The 18,735-nt window shown below is 39.6% G+C and overlaps 1 protein-coding gene and 1 long non-coding RNA gene across 9 annotated transcripts in view; one reads left to right on the top strand and one right to left on the bottom strand.

The window, feature by feature from the left end:
• The window catches only part of LOC309400386, a 78,211-nt gene extending 61,276 nt beyond the window's left edge, over positions 1–16,935 (bottom strand). The window contains exon 1 of the long non-coding RNA XR_014176649.1: positions 15,136–16,935. This is a non-coding gene — a long non-coding RNA (uncharacterized lncRNA). The remainder of the gene's footprint in view (positions 1–15,135) is intronic.
• A 5-nt stretch (positions 16,936–16,940) lies between these two features.
• IQSEC1 (IQ motif and Sec7 domain ArfGEF 1) overlaps positions 16,941–18,735 on the top strand; it is a 333,281-nt gene continuing 331,486 nt past the window's right edge. For 7 of the 8 annotated variants that reach the window (XM_081968708.1, XM_081968709.1, XM_081968707.1 and 4 more), the window contains exon 1: positions 16,941–17,229. In XM_081968708.1, coding sequence (XP_081824834.1) covers positions 16,958–17,229 — 272 coding nt within the window. In that variant the 5' untranslated portion in view covers positions 16,941–16,957. Of the gene's footprint in view, positions 17,230–17,307; positions 18,186–18,735 lie in introns of those variants that run through there. The other variant, XM_081968710.1, reaches the window with a different exon arrangement.

The raw sequence follows: 18,735 nt of genomic DNA, 5'->3' as shown, positions 1-18,735 counted from the left end.
AGAGAGAGAGAGAGAGAGAGAGAGAGAGAGAGAGAGAGAGAGAGAGAGAGAGAGAGAGGTGATAGAGCTTCAGGTTGCCTACGGTCACTATAAATTATAAGCCAGAATAGCTACCTTTGCCCTGGTTTCAAAGCTGAACTTAAACCTGCCACATTGTTTCAGTATATTTCAACCCTGTATCTGACTGAATTCAACCACTGGCATCCCAGGAGTGTGTGTCAAAAAAGGCAAGACAATCATTCTGGGGTGTGACTGAAGCTCATTTTTTACATAAGACTGACACATCTACAGAAGAAGTGGGACTCAATTATGCTCTATCTATGGCTACCATTCTGCCTTTTTAATGAGCTGTGGTGGCTCAGCGGTTAGAATGCAGTATTGCAAGCTAACTCTGTCCACTGCTAGGAGTTCGATCCTGAACTGCTCAAGGTTAACTCAACCTTCCATCCTTTTGAGGTTAGTAAAATGAAGATCCAGATTGTTGGGGGCAACTCTGTAAACCACTTAGAGAGGACTGTAAAGCCCAATGAAGCAGTATATAAGTCTAAGTACTATTGCTATTGCTATTAAATATCCGCTGCAAATGCTGATGGACCCAACTTAGAGAAAATATGCTTTAACCTTGAAGGAAACAATATCTGCCTGTGAGCATAAACCACTTTCCACAAACTAAGCAAGAACACAGCTGTTCTGCTCTTTATTCTACAATCTATAGGGACACTTCAGTTTTACTTCAGCAAAATCCTCTTCCTAAAGATTTATATTTGAAGATCAGCACATTCTAGGATGCAATCACAGTACCTTAAGTGAAGTATATTTATCTATTTCTCAATTTAGAGATAACTGATATTGCCTATCGATGCCATCAAATTTTATCCAGACAAAATTATTGGCACCTTTTGTTTTAAAATCAGAGTTTGGAAATTTCTGCCTCTGAAAACTCTGCATGCTTCTGGCCTACAAATTTTAATCTATCTGGTTTAACAAATGGCAGACCATTTCTGAGTTCCCAATATTAATCACTGGATAGCTAGAAACTGCAAGTCTCAGAACATTCATCCATAATCTGAATTTGCTCTGAATCAACCTTTTATTCAATCTGCATCTGTGAACTAAAATCAAGAAATGCCTGTGATTTATGAGTGCGCATGTATGAGACATCAGCCTAACTTGTTTGTGTTATTATGTGTCGTGTTGAAATTTCATTCCTTTTTATCCCTATCAATTTTTCCATCTGAATTAATTTATTTTGGTGAGGCTATGTAATGAATTCCAGTGGGATTAATTAAATAGCTTAAACAAACAGGAATTTCCTTTATAACGTGAGACCCAGATCATTACATTGAATCAAAAGCAGAACTCCAAAAGAACACAATATTTATAGTTGGCACTTTACATTTCACAGTATTTTTTTTGTATAGTCTATCCCAGGGTATAATGTAGTGAAACAGGCAAAATGTTTGCCTTAATTTTTTTTAAAAAAACTGAGATTTCGCTTAGATCTTGGCAACAGCTTTAGTTATGGTTGCTAGGGGGAGAGATTTTAGACTGACAGTTCTTTAAAATGGACATTTGGCAATAGGTTAAGAAGGGAATAAAGCTCTGAAGTGAAAACCTTGTTGGTAGAAAATCTGAAAGCTGTCAAAGGGAAGCAGGAAGCATTATGTTGCAAAGCAGACATTGATGTTTTAAGCAGACAGCACCAGAAGACATTTAAAGAGAAGGCAATCTGACCAGAGGGAAATAGTCCCTGAAGTAACTAAATGGTGTCAGAAGCCAGGCAGCAGCATAAGATTACCATAAACATCCATTCCAGATTGTGAGAGATTATTTTGGAAGAAAGGTCAAGGAACTCTTATGTAAGCATACATTCATTTCATATTACCAGGTGCTAAAAATTAATCTGTACGTCTCATGAACAATTCCATTAAGAAACATTTTTTCCATCTTGTCTCTGGGAATAATGTTTCCCATTGTGTCAATGCCACAACCATGCTAGAGAATCCATCTTATAATATTTCTATAAAGAAACTGAGAATTTACCTTGGGTAAGATAAATTCTCAGTTTCACTTCAAAAATTTAAGCAGGTGGAGACGTCCTAACAGTGAAAAGCAATCCACAAATATATCTTTATAATTTTAAAATGGAATTTAACTAGCAATTATATTGTCTTGTCTAAGTACTTAAAGCATATGCTTTATGCCCTTTTGTTGGGACATTGATACATAATTTCATGTGGACATCTTCTATGTCATTCCTTATTGAAGGGCCAATTTTCACTTTAGTTTCTGTTTGAGTAGCTCCTTATATAGCAGAGGATATTGTTTTTCTTGACATACTAGAAAAAAGTAGCCATAACAGCAATGTTATTTTAAACAGATTCATGTAATTACATATAATTAAATCCCAGTGCATTATGCTAGAGATAAGTTGCATCAAATTTCCTTAATGCACAATATTTGATTACAATTTAATTCCCTACCACATGGCACTTTATTAGATTTAATGGTTGAGTCATTTCCTGGTTTCCTTTCTCAAAATTCTATGAAGTGAGAGCCATTCACAAATATTGATAGAAAAATCAAATGTTTTAAGGTAATGGGGCATAATCAGATAACTTCCTGTCAAACAAAAAGGAAGCACAAAAAAGAATTAGTGATGATGTCCAGGGACCACACAATGAGTTTTGACTTTAGAGGTATGAGAGAAAGTGAATAATTAAGGCAAGATTTTTATACTGGTTAGATTTTTACACAAAAGCAATCTGCAGTGTAATATTTAGTGCAGGATATCACTTATCGTACTCCATATCTTAGATTTTAAATTTAAGTCCATGAATGCCCAGTATGAATACACAATGGGCCAAGCAAAAAACAAACAAAAAAACAAATCCTCCCTAATATCATATTTATTTATCTGCTCCAACTCAAATATGGTAGAATTCAAATATCATGAACAGCAAGTTCAGAAATTTATTATTAAGTTCCTGGAGCTTGATTTTGTATAACAAATATTATCTACCCTTTTTCAAGGCTTAGATACAATGATATCTAACAGGAAACTGGAAATACTTGCAAATAGTTATTTAAACTGGTGTTATCACTAGCTTGAATCAATCCACTGCACAATTAAGGCTTCTTACTGGAAGGTTTTGAACCATAATTTACCATGCTTGTTCTGTGTAAATAGATTTTTTTTTGTTCATTTGTTTTACTTCCAAGTCTACAAAGGGAGAGAGTGTGACTGACAAAGTTACTCGGCTACCTTCTGAGTAAAATTATTATTACCTCTGGTTTTAATTACATATTCATCTTTGAAGTTACTACATGTAATATTAATTGTTATTATGTATGGTATATAATATAGAGTACAGAGTAAATTAGAATTAACAAATGCAGTAGCTTTAGATTAGCTTTTCAGATTGAAATTGGTGGCATATAAATTTAATAAAATAAATAAGTAAACCTTTAAAATCTTCTGATCTGGTGCATATATTTGAATCTAGAATTTTCTAGCTTTGCATGGCCAGCAAGCATGATAAAATGCCCTTTCTTATTCACATTGCCAACAAATTTGAAGCACTTTTATATATGGAAGGTTTTTTTCTCTGATAACTTATACCAAGGGTACATCGTTTATAAAAAAAAATCTATTTAAGATTAAAACATAATATAAATTTTAATTCTTTCAGCCACACATTTTTCCATTATTCCACCTATATATTATAACAAAAATTGTATCCCACTTTATCCTACATTTTCCACCTGCTTTTGTTTTTTTGACAATAATTACTATTAGGAATTCTCAAACCCTCATATAGTAATTTCACCAAGATATTACTCTAATTAAAGTACTTTGAAGAAAGGAGAAGGAAAAGAGATCAAACAGGTAACCACTTAGATTTCCATTCCACCTCAATGTTTACTGAGTGTGACTGCAAGCCCTGAATTAAGACTTCTAGTTATGGAAGGTATTTTCAATGGGCCATTTAGGTCACTGAGTCCAATCCCTGCTCAGTGCTGGAATGAAAATTAAAACATTTCCAATGGCTTTTCTGCCTCTGTCTGAACAGACTCAGTGAAGGGAACCCTGCAATTGCCTTTGATAATTGGTTTCATGATGGAACTATTTTTACCATGAGGTAATTTCCCTTCAAAATACCAGAACATGCCTTCTGGTAACATGAAGCATGATTCTATGTCCCAAATGCTGGGAAGATAACGAAGTTACACTGACCATCTTCTGTATGATACTCCTTTGAATATTTGAAAAGCATTAGTAGCCTCCCCACAATCACATTTTCTCAAGGCTGCACCTATTCTAGTGTCTCAATCTTTTTTGTCACACTTATTTTTCTAGTCTTTTGAATCCATCTCCATTGCTCTTTTTTGCACTTGCACTTGTTTTGAGTTTTCCTGACTCATTCTGACATCCAGAACAGGTCAGAGTTGCCGACTGATGCAAAATGTAGTGGAATGGCATTACTTGTCATGAATTAGAAAATATCTTTATATTAGTGCAGCATAAATTTACCACTTTATCAGCCCTGTCACACTGCTGACTCATATTCAGCTTGTCATCACTTAGAATTCTATGATCTTTCACTGAGCAGCTGGTACACCGATTCTTGTATCTTCCTTTTGTTTTGAAGAGAATATTTTAAAACCCCTTTTTGTTCTTAACATCTTCCAATAACCACCATCACCCCAAAAGAAACTGCATCCATCACCTCTTCTTGACTGTCTGCCAGCCTGTCATAATGAGCTAGGAAGGGGCTGGATCCAGCACGTAGGGCTGAACTAACAGCACTTTGTTGATAATCACTACCTCCAATTTATCCCAAACCAGTCTGTGTTTCTTGTAACTCAATCAGACTTGACCTGCCAGTTAACATCCAATTCAGCACAGATCAGAGTGCCTGATCTGCCAAAATATTGAATATTCTCAAAGTGGCCCTGTAAATGGTCCAGAGTTTCTTCCTACCAATAAGAAACATGGCCACCCTAAAAACAGCTGCTGGATGTCTTATTAGGGCTATAATAAGAACAAAGAAATGTTGATCTTTTACTGTTCTTTTGGCCATAAAGTAAGCCTAGGAGCGGGCTCGTACCTGTTTTTATTCAGGTATCTTTTGAGTGTTCCTCCAACAAAGCTCCAGGCATCTTTTTTTTTAGCAATTCTTCCAGAGCTCTTCAGTAAAGCAAGAACTTCTCATGAACAGCAAGCAGGGAGAAGCCACACAGGGCTGGGGTGATCTGCAGCTCCATCCACCCACTCTTTCCAGGCAACAATCAAGTTCTCAGCCACGCCACCCATCAGATTCTTGGGAAAGACTGCAAACTCCATCTAAAATTCCATTCAGTCCATTAATTGTCTGGGATGGGCACTAAATCTAATGTATGACACTGGTATGCATTAGGCCATTGATGACTTGATGTAGGTCCATGGTTGTCATGGAAGCTTGTACTGGATCCACACGTTGATTGGGTTGTATGCATGGAGTGCTATAGATTGCTACCTGGACTTAATGCTACCAGGTAGCAAATTGAATTCTCTGAGCACCTATAGACTCAGACACTCTATTGTCAACCCAGCAATGGAATCCAGAGCGTAAGCAGGAATGAGAGAGCAGCAGAGAAGACAATATACTAGAAGATAGTACAACCAATCCTAACTATTCTTTAGAAGCCAGTTTCAACCAAAGAATCTTACATTAGGTTAGCTGAGGACCAGGTCTTGAGAGCCATCAAGGACCTGCAGATAATAAGAGTCACTACCAGCACTCTGGTCTCAGCTAATACAAGAACTCAAAACCTTAATGGTCACACATCAGGGCCCAGCAAGTTTAGTGTCCTCAACTATGATAGGGATTATAGACAAGAGCCTTTTTCAATTGGCCTTTGAAAGATCTGCAGTTGTCTTTTGGAAAACATGACCCATATTTTCTTCTTCTTTTCTTTTCTTCTTCTTTTTATTCTGATGATAGCAGTAAGAGAAAGCCATAATTTTCCACTTTCTTTCTTTATCTTCTATAAATAGCAATTGTATCGCCTTTGTGATAAATTAGCATTGTCTTTTTTCAGCATATTTATTTGGCTCTAGGGCACTTTTGAGTTCTAACATTGTGAGATGTCTTCTTATTCTCCTGCTCTCATTGTCAGTGACTGAAGTCCTCCTGTAATTTTCTTCTGGAAAAATACCTCCTATATCAATCCTTGATGAAGTCCCCTTTGGAGCAGTTTTATAGGCTAAAATATGGGCCCTGTCTTCTATCTTCTTATTTTTTTCTTTAAATTCTGCATAAATTGATATTTGTAAAAATAAACTTAATATTACAAACTATTAGACTATGCTATATGCTGTGCTTGACTGCTGGTTGTTTAACCAGATATAACAACTTGTGTGATATAGATTGCACATTCCATGCTAAGCTAAAAGCCATGATTTACAAGTTAGAATGCCTGGATTCACATAATGCTAGGTTATATCAAAAAACCATATTATCTCCTAGCGTGTTTTATGAAGCTAGGTTTAGAGAAGTGCTAAAAATAAAACAATAACCATGACATTATAAATTGGATCCACCTTCTAACCCAATAGCATTTTCATTGGCAATAAATTTGTGTTCATTTTTTCCTCATCTCTCCTTCCATTCCCTTGGCTGGAAACCTGTTCAACTCTTTGGGGAACTCTTGCTAGAAGCTAGAACAGCAAAAACTGGGAAGAAAATAACCTGTCTCATTTCTGCCACAGGTAGCATTCCAAGTAGAAATCTGATGCACCTATGGAGTAAAATGTAACACTGAATATATTGTAAGACTATAGTGCAACCATCTATGACGTGCGATCAACAATTCTAGCCATATAACGTATAGAAAATCTTCTGCAACTTTTAATTAATTTATTATACTAAAAGTATATACCAATGAAGAAGAAAAATATCAGCTCCCAAAAGAAACCAGCATGGCTGCATAAAGAACTATCTGACAAACTGAAAGACAAAAAAGGTAAGTATAAAAAGTGGAAAGGGGGGGGGACATAACTAAGGCAGAATATCAGCAAACAGCTCGAGCATGTAAAGATGAAGTGAGGAAAGCTAAGGCTCACAATGAAGAAAGGCTTGCCACAAAAGTAAAAATTAACAAAAAAGCTTCTTCCAACATGTTAAAAACAAGAAAAAAGTTAAGGAAACAATTGGTCCGTTGCTAGGAGAAAGTGGCAAGAAGGTGACAAGCAACAGGGAGAAAGCAGAACTATTTAACTCATGTTTTGCATCTGTCTTTACACAAAGGGATAAAACAGTCCAACCTATCAAAAGCAGCACCACAAAAATTAGATTAGGGACACAAATTGAAATTGGGAAGAGAATGGTAAGTGAGCACCTGTCTACCCTAGATGAGTTCAAATCACCAGGACCGGATGGATTACACCCCAGGGTTCTGAAGGAACTAGAAGACGAGATCTCAGAACCACTGAATTATATCTTTCAGAGATCCTGGAACACCGGGGAACTACGAGAGGACTGGAAAAGAGCTGATGTGGTTCCCATCTTCAAAAAAGGGAAAAAAATAGATCCAGGAAACTACAGACCTATCAGCCTGACCTCAATACCAGGAAAGATTCTGGAAAAAATAATCAAGCAACGAATTTGTGAACACCTAGAAGCAAACAAAGTAATAGCCAAAAGTCAACATGGATTTGTCAAAAACAGATCATGCCAGACTAATCTTTATTGCATTCTTTGATAATGTGACAAAATTAGTGGACCAGAAGAATGCCGTTGATATAGTTTACTTGGACTTCAGTAAGGCTTTTGATAAGGTAGACCATAACCTACTACTAGATAAAGTAGAAGAATGTGGGTTAGACAGCATCACCACCAGATGGATTCGTAACTGGCTGACCAACCGCACTCAACGTGTAGTCCTCAATGGAACTGCATCTACATGGAGGGAAGTATGCAGTGGAGTACCCCAAGGCTCTGTTTTAGGCCCAGTACTCTTCAACATCTTCATCAATGATTTGGATGAGGGAATAAATGGGGAACTCATCAAATTTGCAGATGACACCAAGCTGGCAGGAATAGCCAACACTCCAGAAGATAGGCTTAAGATACAGAAGGATCTTGACAAACTTGAACATTGGGCACTATCTAATAAAATGAAATTCAATGATGAAGAGAGTAAGGTTCTACATTTAGGCAACAAAAACGGAATGCACAGGTACAGTATAGGTGGTACCGTGCTCAATAGTAGTAACTGTGAGAGGGATCTTGGAGTTCTAGTGGACAACCATTTAAATATGAGCCAGCAGTGTGCAGCAGCTGCCAAACAAGCCAGCACAGTTCTAGGCTGCATCAACAGAGGGATAGAATCAAGATCACGTGAAGTGTTAATACCACTTTATAATGCCTTGGTAAGGCCACACTTGGAATACTGCATTCAGTTCTGGTCGCCACGATGTAAAAAAGATGTGGAGACTCTAGAAAGAGTGCAGAGAAGAGCAACAAAGATGATTAGGGGACTGGAGACTAAAACATATGAAGAACGGTTGCAGGAACTAGGTATGTCTAGCTTAAGAGAAAGAAGGACTAGGGGAGACATGATAGCAGTGTTCCAATATCTCAGGGGTTGCCACAAAGAAGAGGGAGTCAAGCTATTCTCCAAGGCACCTGTGGACAGAACAAGAAGCAATGGGTGGAAACTAATCAAGGAGAGAAGCAACTTAGAACTGAGGAGAAACTTCCTGACAGTTAGAACAATTAATCAGTGGAACAGCTTGCCTCCAGAAGTTGTGAATGCCCCAACACTGGAAGTCTTTAAGAAAATGTTGGATAGCCATTTGTCTGGAATGGTATAGAGTTTCCTGCCTAGGCAGGGGGTTGGACTAGAAGACCTCCAAGGTCCCTTCCAACTCTACTATTGTATTGTATTGTATAAAAAAGAGCAACAGGTATAATCAAACAGATGAAATTGTATTTCCTGTAAACAAAAAAAGGAACATATTATTTGTACCATGGAAGTTCTGAATGATAAACATTACAGAATATGACAGTTTTAAAAATATGGCAGCAATGCCTTTTTTCCCATACCATTAAATTAGAACTAAAGATTTTCTAATGGAATTATTGGGCAAACTTAGGAAATAGTTGAGAATGGTTTAAAAGTAACTGTTCACACAATGTTTAATTAATTCATGCCAGCCACTATCCTATAATTTTTTTTTAGAAAAAAAAAAACAAAAGTCACAACTATATCACTAAAAGATTGGGGTCAATCAGAAGTTATTATTATTGATAATGTCCATATCAATTCAGTATATGTTTGCTAAATATATACTTGCCATATTTTAATTTCATGGAATACAGTATGTATATATATATGTATATGTATATGTATATGCATATATATATATATATATATATATATATATATATATATATATATATATATATATATATATATATATATATATATATATATATATATATATATATACATACATACATACATACATACATACATACATACATACATACATACATACACTGTATTCCATGAAATTAAAATATGGCATTTTGGTTTGGGGGCAATGTGTATGTTTTCACAAATGAGAAAAACTTCCAATCTTTGATTATGAAAGTCTAGCATCATCTATAGAAATTAAAAGGTAATTTTGATGAAGATGTGCAAAACCTGTTGCCTGGGGAAAGGCAAATAACTCCCAATTCACTAAAAAGGAAGAGGAGATATAGTACAAATCAAACTTTCAGGTTCTGTTATTATAACCAATCTTAATTTTTAAAAAATACATTTAGACTTTATTTGGTTTCATAATTTTCTCTACCTAGTGGGGCTGAGACATTGCAAGCTAGATCGATGTTTGGAAGGATCGAGCTGAAAAATATTGTGGTTTCAAAATATGTAATATTCCTTCAAAGAATCAAAAAGTTCAGCAGGAGAATTCTTAGTTCTCCCAGATCATGTCTTCCAATAAACACAATGTGTAAACATATTTTTAATTTGTGTGTGTGTGCGCTCCCGCGCGTATGAGTGTGCTGTGTTGTTTGCAGGCCAAACATTCTTTGCATGCTTTCTTTGATGCTATTCTCATGATATAAATAATAACTACCATGATGAATATTTGTAAACAACTGCTTTATTTAAGAATTAATCTTTGCATTTTCAGAGAATTAGAATATCTGGTAAGGTGTATCTTTCTAGAAGTAATCAGATACAATATTTTAAGCTCTTTTTTTTTTAAAGGCAAGCTTCAGCTAAAATTTCCCTATTGGTACAACTAAGCAAAGTAAATTCGCTGTCACTCTATTCAAAAAGAACTCGCAATTGGTTTTGGCTGTACAAAGCCTGAATGTGGTATTGATGCTTTCTCTCCCTCCTGGTTGGTAAGCTTTTTTAATTCATCTGGTACAACAAAGTCAGAAGACTGTTTTAAAGCTCTTGGGGAAAATTGTGATTTCTCTCTCTAAGCATTTCAGACAGGACACAGGGGCATCCAGCAAAGAAATGAGCATTCTTAGCGAATTTTCAAACTGATATTCATAACAGTCTTTTCCTCTCTGCTTTACAGAAACTATCATTTTTAAGAAAGAAGTTTTGTGAGAAATCCAGTTATTTACTAGAGCTTCATGTCGGCATGTTCCCAAGTGAAGCCAGCTCTGACCCCACATAATTTATGGCCCCAATCATGACCCTGTTTCCCACCTCCTCCTCCCAGGGTGTGTCATCAATCACATTCACCAACAGGGCAATTTTGCGGGTTGTAGAGACCACTCCCCTCCGGCTGCTGTAAGTAACCCTGGGATACAGCCTTGAAAGAGAAAAGTCTGGAATGTGCATGTCTTTTGCTGCCATGCCCTTTCAACAGTTTCCCATCCCCCCTTTCCTATGGCAACTCTAAAGCAGGCCAGGGATGCTTTGGGAGGTGACATACAGTATATACAATTATGTGCGAGTATTTATATCTTCAGGAAGAAAAAAAGGGAAGCAGTTGTAGAAGAAAGCGCTTAACAGGTATCTGGTATTGAATTCCTCTTTCATTAAAAAAAAAAAAGCCTTAATACTGAACAACAGAGATGATGTATTTGAATCTGCAACCAGTTTCTTGCAACCGGACAAGGTTGTGAGAGGCATAGGAGACTTGCCAAAAAGTAACAGTTTTAAAACAAGATATTATTTCAATATCTATTTGCTAGAATTATAAATTATATTTCATACAGGAACAAGACCTTCCAAACCGTTTTATTACACTAATGCAAAATTATACCATGATATATTTATGAACCAGAATTAATCAAATTAATCACACTTATACCACAAAATCTACAAAAGGAAAAGCCTAAAGATCTATATAATGTTGGAATAACATATATAAATAAAAAGTAAAAGTCCAGTTGTGTCTGACTCTATGGTGCGGTGCTCATCTCCGTTTCTTACCTGAGGGAGCAGCATTGTCCGAAGACATTTTGTGATCTTGTGGCCAGCATGACTATACACCAAGGCACACTGAATGCTATTATTTTCTCACCGAAGTGGTACCTATTTATCTACTTGCATCTGCATACTTTCAAACTGCTAGTAGGCAGGAGCTGGGGAAAGGACTGGAGCTCACGCATCGATCAGAACTCGGGTCTCAAACCTGTGCTGTCAGCTTTCCAACTGACAAGCTCAGCATCTTTAACTGCTGAGCCATTGCGCAGACATTAAGATATAATAACATGATTAATTAAACATGAATCAATACGTTAATGCTAGTATATTGTTACTAGCATATAATGCCAATCACGGTGTAATACCATGAATTAGAGAAATACTATAGTATTGTAGAATTTATATAAACAGATGTATACGAAAGATAAATATACATGAGATCCTTCTAGAGGAGGACATGGAAGCAGAAAGGTTTTCTTGGGAAGCTTTCAAACTATACCTCTTGAAAAAAGTACAAGAATGTAGATTTTGAAGAAGATGTAAGCTATAGTTGTCAAAGCAACAGATTCTTCCATTTGAACTGGGTGAAGCAATGACACTGAACTGGAAAAATATCAGGTGGTGCAAGAAAAGGCCAAAATTTAACTAGCTAATCTCTGATAGACTGATCAAACCAGGGGTGAAATTCAGCAGGTTCTGGAGAACCGGTAGCAGAAATTTGAGTAGTTCAGAGAACCAGCAAATACCACTTCTGGCTGTCCTCTGAATGGAGATTTTGCAATATCCTTCCCCCAGGAGTGGGAAGGGAATGGGGATTTTGCAGTATCCTTCCCCTGGAGTGAGGTGGGAATGAAAAGTTTGCAGTATCCTTCCCCTACCAGGCCCATCAAGTCACGCCCACAGAACCACAGTTTAAAAAACTGAATTTCACCACTGGATCAAACCTTGTTGGAAAGTATTACATGAAAACTTTACTTTTTCAAAGCCATCATAGAAAAAGGTGCATGACAGAAAAGTTCCTTTGATTCTTCTGAAATTCAACTCTGAATTGGATAGGTATGCATGTGTATATGAATGAGTGGAACTTTTAGTTCCAAAAGTGTATACAATAAATAATAAAAACACAATATAAATTAGAATATACAGTATATATAGCTGCATTTATTTCTACATATCATCTTCTCTGTATTTAAAGAAAAAGATGGAAAAAAGGGGGTGAGGAAGAGCAGCAAGGCAGCCCACACTTAGTGACAATTGGGACCACCTACTTGGTCATTCAGCGAAGCAGCTACTAAGTGAAACCTCAATTGTGCTCATAATATTTAGCTTTTTTTTGCTTTACAACCTGTGAAAGTCATAAATGTGAGGATTGGTCATAAAGTTGCTTTTTCATCACTGTCATAAATGCAAACACTCGATAAACAAGATACTTGTAAATGAGGAATACCCGTAAAAGCTTTTTTTAAAAGTTGGTTCAATCACTATATATTCTTGGTGATTTAAAATGTGTGCATGACCTTGTAACATTCCTATAAGACACTTTTTTAATAAGTAAAAACACTAGAGAAAACTTATTTTAAAACAATTCTTCTGGAAGTTCTGATAAGAGCCTGGCTAAGGAAGAGGGTTCCAGCCAATCCGATGAGGTATTTGGGCACCTGGAACAAGGACCTAGTAATCAGCTAACACTAAGAATGCAATAAAGTGGGTTAGAACTTCTTTAAGTGAGAATAATCTCTTCTGGATTTCCTCTGAAGCTGATTTAATTATCAAAAAAGCATACCCTGCTTATTTATTTTTAAAGGATACACCAGGAAGAATGTGTGTTGGTTTGCTATGGATCTCAAGGACAAAAAGGGTCTTTGGGCAGAAATATGCAATTTAGTACCAAAGGATTGGCAGTTTCCTTTTAAGATATTGGCTGAATTTCAATGGTACACCTGAGCTACAAGCTAGCCATCCATATACAAATGTATAGTTTCAAACTCTATATTAAGCAAAAGAAAATGTCCCAAAATATTCTTTGAAGTGTTAGGTTCTCGAGAACTGTCCCACAGGCGCTTTTTCAGGAGGCAAATGGACTTTGTTTTTTTTTTCTTCTGAAGATGTTTGAAGAAAGAAAACAAGAAAGTCCAATTGCCTCCTAAAAAAGCACCTTTGGGACAACCATGACCTGGATGACTGAGAATCTCTATAGACCTTCTCCAGAACCCCTAATCAGGCTGGACAGTAAAGGAAGCAAAAGGTTGAGGAAAGCTGAACAATATCCACCATGTCTGCACTTACTCATAGCCTTAATATAGAAATGTGGGAGAAGGTAAACATTCAAATTAGGGACCTTGACTAGCATGGGTTATTTATCATTGTTTGTGCTTTCCTTCATTTCAAAATCCTGTGTGCAATTGGAAAACAAGAGATTCTACCTAAAAAGTCCCCCCCATATCCCATTATTAAGGTTATAAATAAATGCAGACAGCAGACTTTTCATATTTGCTAAATACTCCTTCCTCATTCCTGCTTTTCCATATAGTCAGGTGAAGAATAAAATACTCTGGGTTGCCCAAATAGTGGAATCATTTTAATATTTTAGACTTATTTGGTTAGCTGTTAAGCTGGCTACATAGATCCATCAAGATAACTCTATTATGATATTTGTTTTTAGTAAGATGCATTTGTTTAAACTTCTAAGATTTCTTCCTTTTTTTAAAAAAATAATTACAACAATTAAAATTTGGTGATCAAGGTCCTAATTTTTTACAGTACTTTTTAAATGATACATCTCTCTGGCGTATTAGTATTTCCCCCCTCTCTTTAATCATTGTCTGATTCTCCAAAAAGTCCTGTAGTTTTCTTGGCTTGGGAAAGCTAATTTGAAGAGTCATTAACCACAGTTACAATTAATGTATTTTTGCAACCTATTTCAAAGTTTCAGGGCAGTTCTGTTATTAGATGGATCTACACTACTCTGAGTACCTTGGATGTTGCAGAAAAGGGAAGAGGAAAACCTTTACCATTATTAGCTCCTTTATTCGAAAGCCTCAAGTTTCTTCTTTTTCTGAATAACCTTACCACCTCAAAGCTGCCTTTTAGATCAAGCATTAGAAGAAACTTCAACCTAGATTGGTTTCACAGGAAACCAACTTTTTGCAAACCAGGGACCAGTACAGGTAGTCCTGACTTACGGCTACAATGGAGCTCAAAATTTATGTTGTTAGGGGAGACATTTGTTAAGTGACTTTTGCCCCATTTTACGACCTTCCTTGCCACGATTGTTAAGTGAATCACTGCAGTTGATAAGTTAGCAACCTGGTTGTTAAGTGAATCTGGCTTCCCCACTGATTTTGCTTGTCAGAAGATTGCAATCACATATCCTCGGGATGCTTCAGTGGTCCTAAGTATGAACCAGTTGCCAAGCCTCTGAATTTTGATCACGTGACTATGAGCATGCTGCAAAGATTTGCAACTGTGAAAAGTCATTTTTATGGTCATTAAATGAACTGTTGTAAGTCGAGGACTCTCCGTACAGCAAGCGAAGCAGCAAAACGCTACTGCAGTCCGTTGCGCATCAAGGCGCGTTTCAGAACGCAGAGGGAAGGAAAACAAGAGAAACGCGATTGGGAAGTGATCGAGAAAGAGGAAAGCAAATCCCGTCTCCCCTTCCCACCCACCATTTCCCCAACTTACAGGTTTCCTTATTTCTCTAGGCACCTTCTTTTGATCGTCTCTTTGGTCAACCGCCGCGGATCCTTTCCAATAGGTTCCACGCCCTCAACTCGCGCGGAGGTCCCCCTGGAGGGAGGACGCCGCTCGCTCTTCTGCTGCTCGAAAAGAGACCGGCTTCCTCTTCAAAGCGCTGGCAGTCGCCAGCCAGAAGCAGCAGCGTGGCCGGCGGCATATGGCTAGAAAGCTGCCGCTTGGCTGGCGATGTTTGCAAACAGCCCCGGCTCTTGGCAAGGAGGGGCTTCCTGCTCTTTGCTCTTCGGAAGGGCCCCAGCTGCCCTCTTTTCCCAGGGGGGGGAGAGGGGGGAGAGAGGCTGGGGCAGTGCCAGCCGGGCTTAACTTTCCGCCTCCCATCTCCTCCTTCCTCTTTTCCCTCTAGAAATGCAATCTTCTCTGAATTGAAATCCCCGGGTAAATTCAGCGACGTTTATCTGTGTGGTGGGATGTTTTAAGCATTTCAGACAGCTAACTGCGAGCTTGTCACCAACGCCTTTGATACGGAGAAGGCAGCTGAGGGTCTAAATTTCCGCCGCCGGACGGATTTGTTGCGGGTCAGACCACTGGAGACTGCAAGCAAAAGGAGGCACAACCCACCTTGAGAGAGAGAGAGCCGCGAGGACTTCGGATTTTCGCCCCCGCGGGCGCTCTTACCGTCCCCCTCACCTGGCGGAGCGTCCCGGCTCTTCAGCGTCCCTCGCTATTTCCTTCTTCGCAACTGGCTGGTGGGAGGAGGAGGAGGAAGGCGGCGTCCTTTTCGGCAGCCGATATTCCCATCTTTATGCCGGTGTCGTTCAGCGGTGCTCTGCGTCGGTTCTCACCCAAAAGGGGAGCCGGGCTGAGGGGGCGGCGGCGGCGGGGCTGCTCGCTGGCTTCCACGTGCTGGTCACTCCCTGGCCGGTCTCCCGCCTTAGCAGAGGTCCTGCAGCTGCCACCACGCCGTTCTTCCTCCGCCTGGGTTTCCCGGCAGGGAAGGGATTTATGGCGTGTCGGAGAGCGGATTGGAGCGAAATGCTGGGGCTGCACTGACCGTCTGGCTAGCAGCGGCCAAGAGGACGCCGCGGCGACAGCAAGAAACCCCAGCGGCTTAAATCAGTCGGCTACGCAGCTGCTCAGCACCAACTCTTCTCTACACCCCCCCCTCCCCGAGCCGGGGAAGCGGCGCCACATCCAGTACGGAGCGGACACTTTGCAAACTCTGCGCCGGTCCTTGCGCGTTGTCGACGTGCGGAATCCAGGGGCTGTTGCGGTTTAAAACGAGACCAGTAACAGAAGCTGCGGAGGGAGGAGAGGGGGGGGGGCAAAGCGCCTGCGTGAGCACGAGAGGGGAGAAAAAGAAAGAAACAAGAAAGGAAGCGGGAGGAGTCAACGCGAGAGGCGGTTGAGGTGAAAGAACTGGTTGCGGAGCTGGCCGGGGCAGACTTTTCCCTGGGCTCGCTGAAGAGAAGGAAAAAGGCTGACGGGAAGGAAACCTGCGCGCCAGAGTCGCGGGACGTTCTCGGTGAAGGAAACCACACGCCCGGCCGGCTGGGTCAAAAGCAGTCAAGAGAGCCCCGCGGGCAATGGCGGCTCGGAGTAGGAACTGCTCGGTCGGCTCTCCTTAGCCGAGAAGCGGACTTCCAACTGTGTGTGTGTTGCGGGAGAGAGACAAGCCGGACTGGCGCTGGGGTCGTCGACTTTCGACACCCGCGGTCGAGCTGAATTCCCAGGCGTTGCTGCTGCCTCCCTCCTTCCCTCTCTCCCTTCCCCGGAGCTGTGGCCAAGACCGGCTACCAGGGCTGGCCGGGCCATGGAGTCGCCGGCGGAGAACCCGAGCAAGGCGGCGGAGTACCTCAAGGAACTCAACAAGATCATTGAGACGCAGCAGGAGCTGCTGGAGAAGCAAAAGCTCCGGATAGACGAGCTCGAGCAGCAAGTGGCCAAGATGTACCACGAGAACGCCCGGCTCCAGGAGGAGCACCGGCGGCACCTGGCCACTTGCAGGCTGCTGCTTCTGCAGCAGCAGCAGGGTGCCCTGTCCGCACCGCCGGGGAAGGGGCAAGAAATCTCCCAGCATGAAAAGTAAGGAACGGGGAACGGGGAGCGTCTTAATCGACGTATGGAGGGGGGCACACGTAACGCTGTAAAGCAGTCCAGGTGACCACGAAGCATTAGCCAAGAGGCTGGTACCGATGCTTCTCCCTGTCTTTGGGGGGTCTTGGCTGGGTAGTTATGAGGTTATGGATGATCTCAGACAAAGACGAGTTTTCTCCTTCGCCCTCTCCAATCCCCGCTGGTTTCTTTCGTGCTTTGATTGATGCTCTTCCTAGTTTTGCCTCTTCTCTTGTTGGCCAGTGTGCAAAGGCGAATAATAATATTTTTTTAAAAAAAGAGCTGAGATGTTATGTGGCAACCTCCCTCGGCTGGCTGGCGAAGTTGTCTCTCCTTCGAGGAATGTATTCCTAATTTCTTGCCCCGATCCCAAAAAGGGATGATTTCTGGGAGAGGGTTTTGAACCCCGCGGTTTGCCTATGGACAGAACTGTGCCTACTGCTAAGGGATCCAGAAGGCTTCCAAGAAGAGACGTTTGGGGAAAGGGTGTGAAGGATGCTGTTTTGTTCCTTCTAGTCCTGGAGAAAGAATTGGTCTTTTAGTGCAAGGCAGTATGATGAGTGGCGTTTGGAGACTTTGGAGGTGGAGTTAGTTCCTAACGAATGAGAGTCAGTAAACATTGGCAGGTGGCCACCCTTCTGAACTGTGACTCCTTCACATCTAAACTTGTTGATCGTCAGGAACCAGTTTGCTCTCAATCCTTGGGTCTATTTTCAGATGTCTTTAAGCTTCCATAATGCAATGCTTGCTGCAGATGGAAAGGCGTTTAGCTATATTACTGCTTCCTATAAGGCTGTTTCAAAAACAGAACAACATCTCTGATTATTATTTTTTTTACAAATGATTGAAATTACAATTAGCACATGTCTTTAAGTAGATACGGAAAACCTATTTAGTAACCAGAATTCATGGCACAAAATGTTCAGGTACTTTGTTTCTTGGATTTTGTTACATTGTCTGTCTGTCTTGTTCCCCCACCCTCCATAAATGCAAAAGTTTTTTGAGATGATTATTATGTCATCTTAAACTTAATAATTGTGATGTAGTTAAGAAAAACATTTTTTCTCTTTTGGGACTGTTCAGCTAATGGGTTTAATTAAATTGGTCAACAAGTGTTCATTGATAGATGTCTAATTAGTTACCAGTAGTAGTTGTATTAAAGTTTTTTTTACCGCTGGGTTAAAAAAGGCATTCCCTTCCATAGGAAAAGGGAAAAGACTCTTAAAATGATGCATGCTATTACAAATCTGCATAATTTAAAAAGAAACTTTTTGCTCAAATTGTATACTAAGGCAGATGTACTAAAATGTATTGAAATAGTAGTATTGTCTTACAATGCAAAATGCTGATCATAACTCTTGACCAAGATTAAAAACTACCTTATTTCTGCTGCATGTGGGTTTTAAAACTGAGTTTCTGCCTCTATTGCAACATTTGTATCTGTATTGCAGAATTTTGCAATTGCAAATTCATATA

The sequence above is a fragment of the Natrix helvetica genome (assembly GCF_964273705.1).
Source record: "Natrix helvetica genome assembly, chromosome: 1".
Lineage (NCBI taxonomy): Eukaryota > Metazoa > Chordata > Lepidosauria > Squamata > Natricidae > Natrix > Natrix helvetica.
The sequence above is the reverse complement of the archived record's forward strand: the minus strand, read 5'-3'. Positions and strand labels throughout refer to the sequence as shown.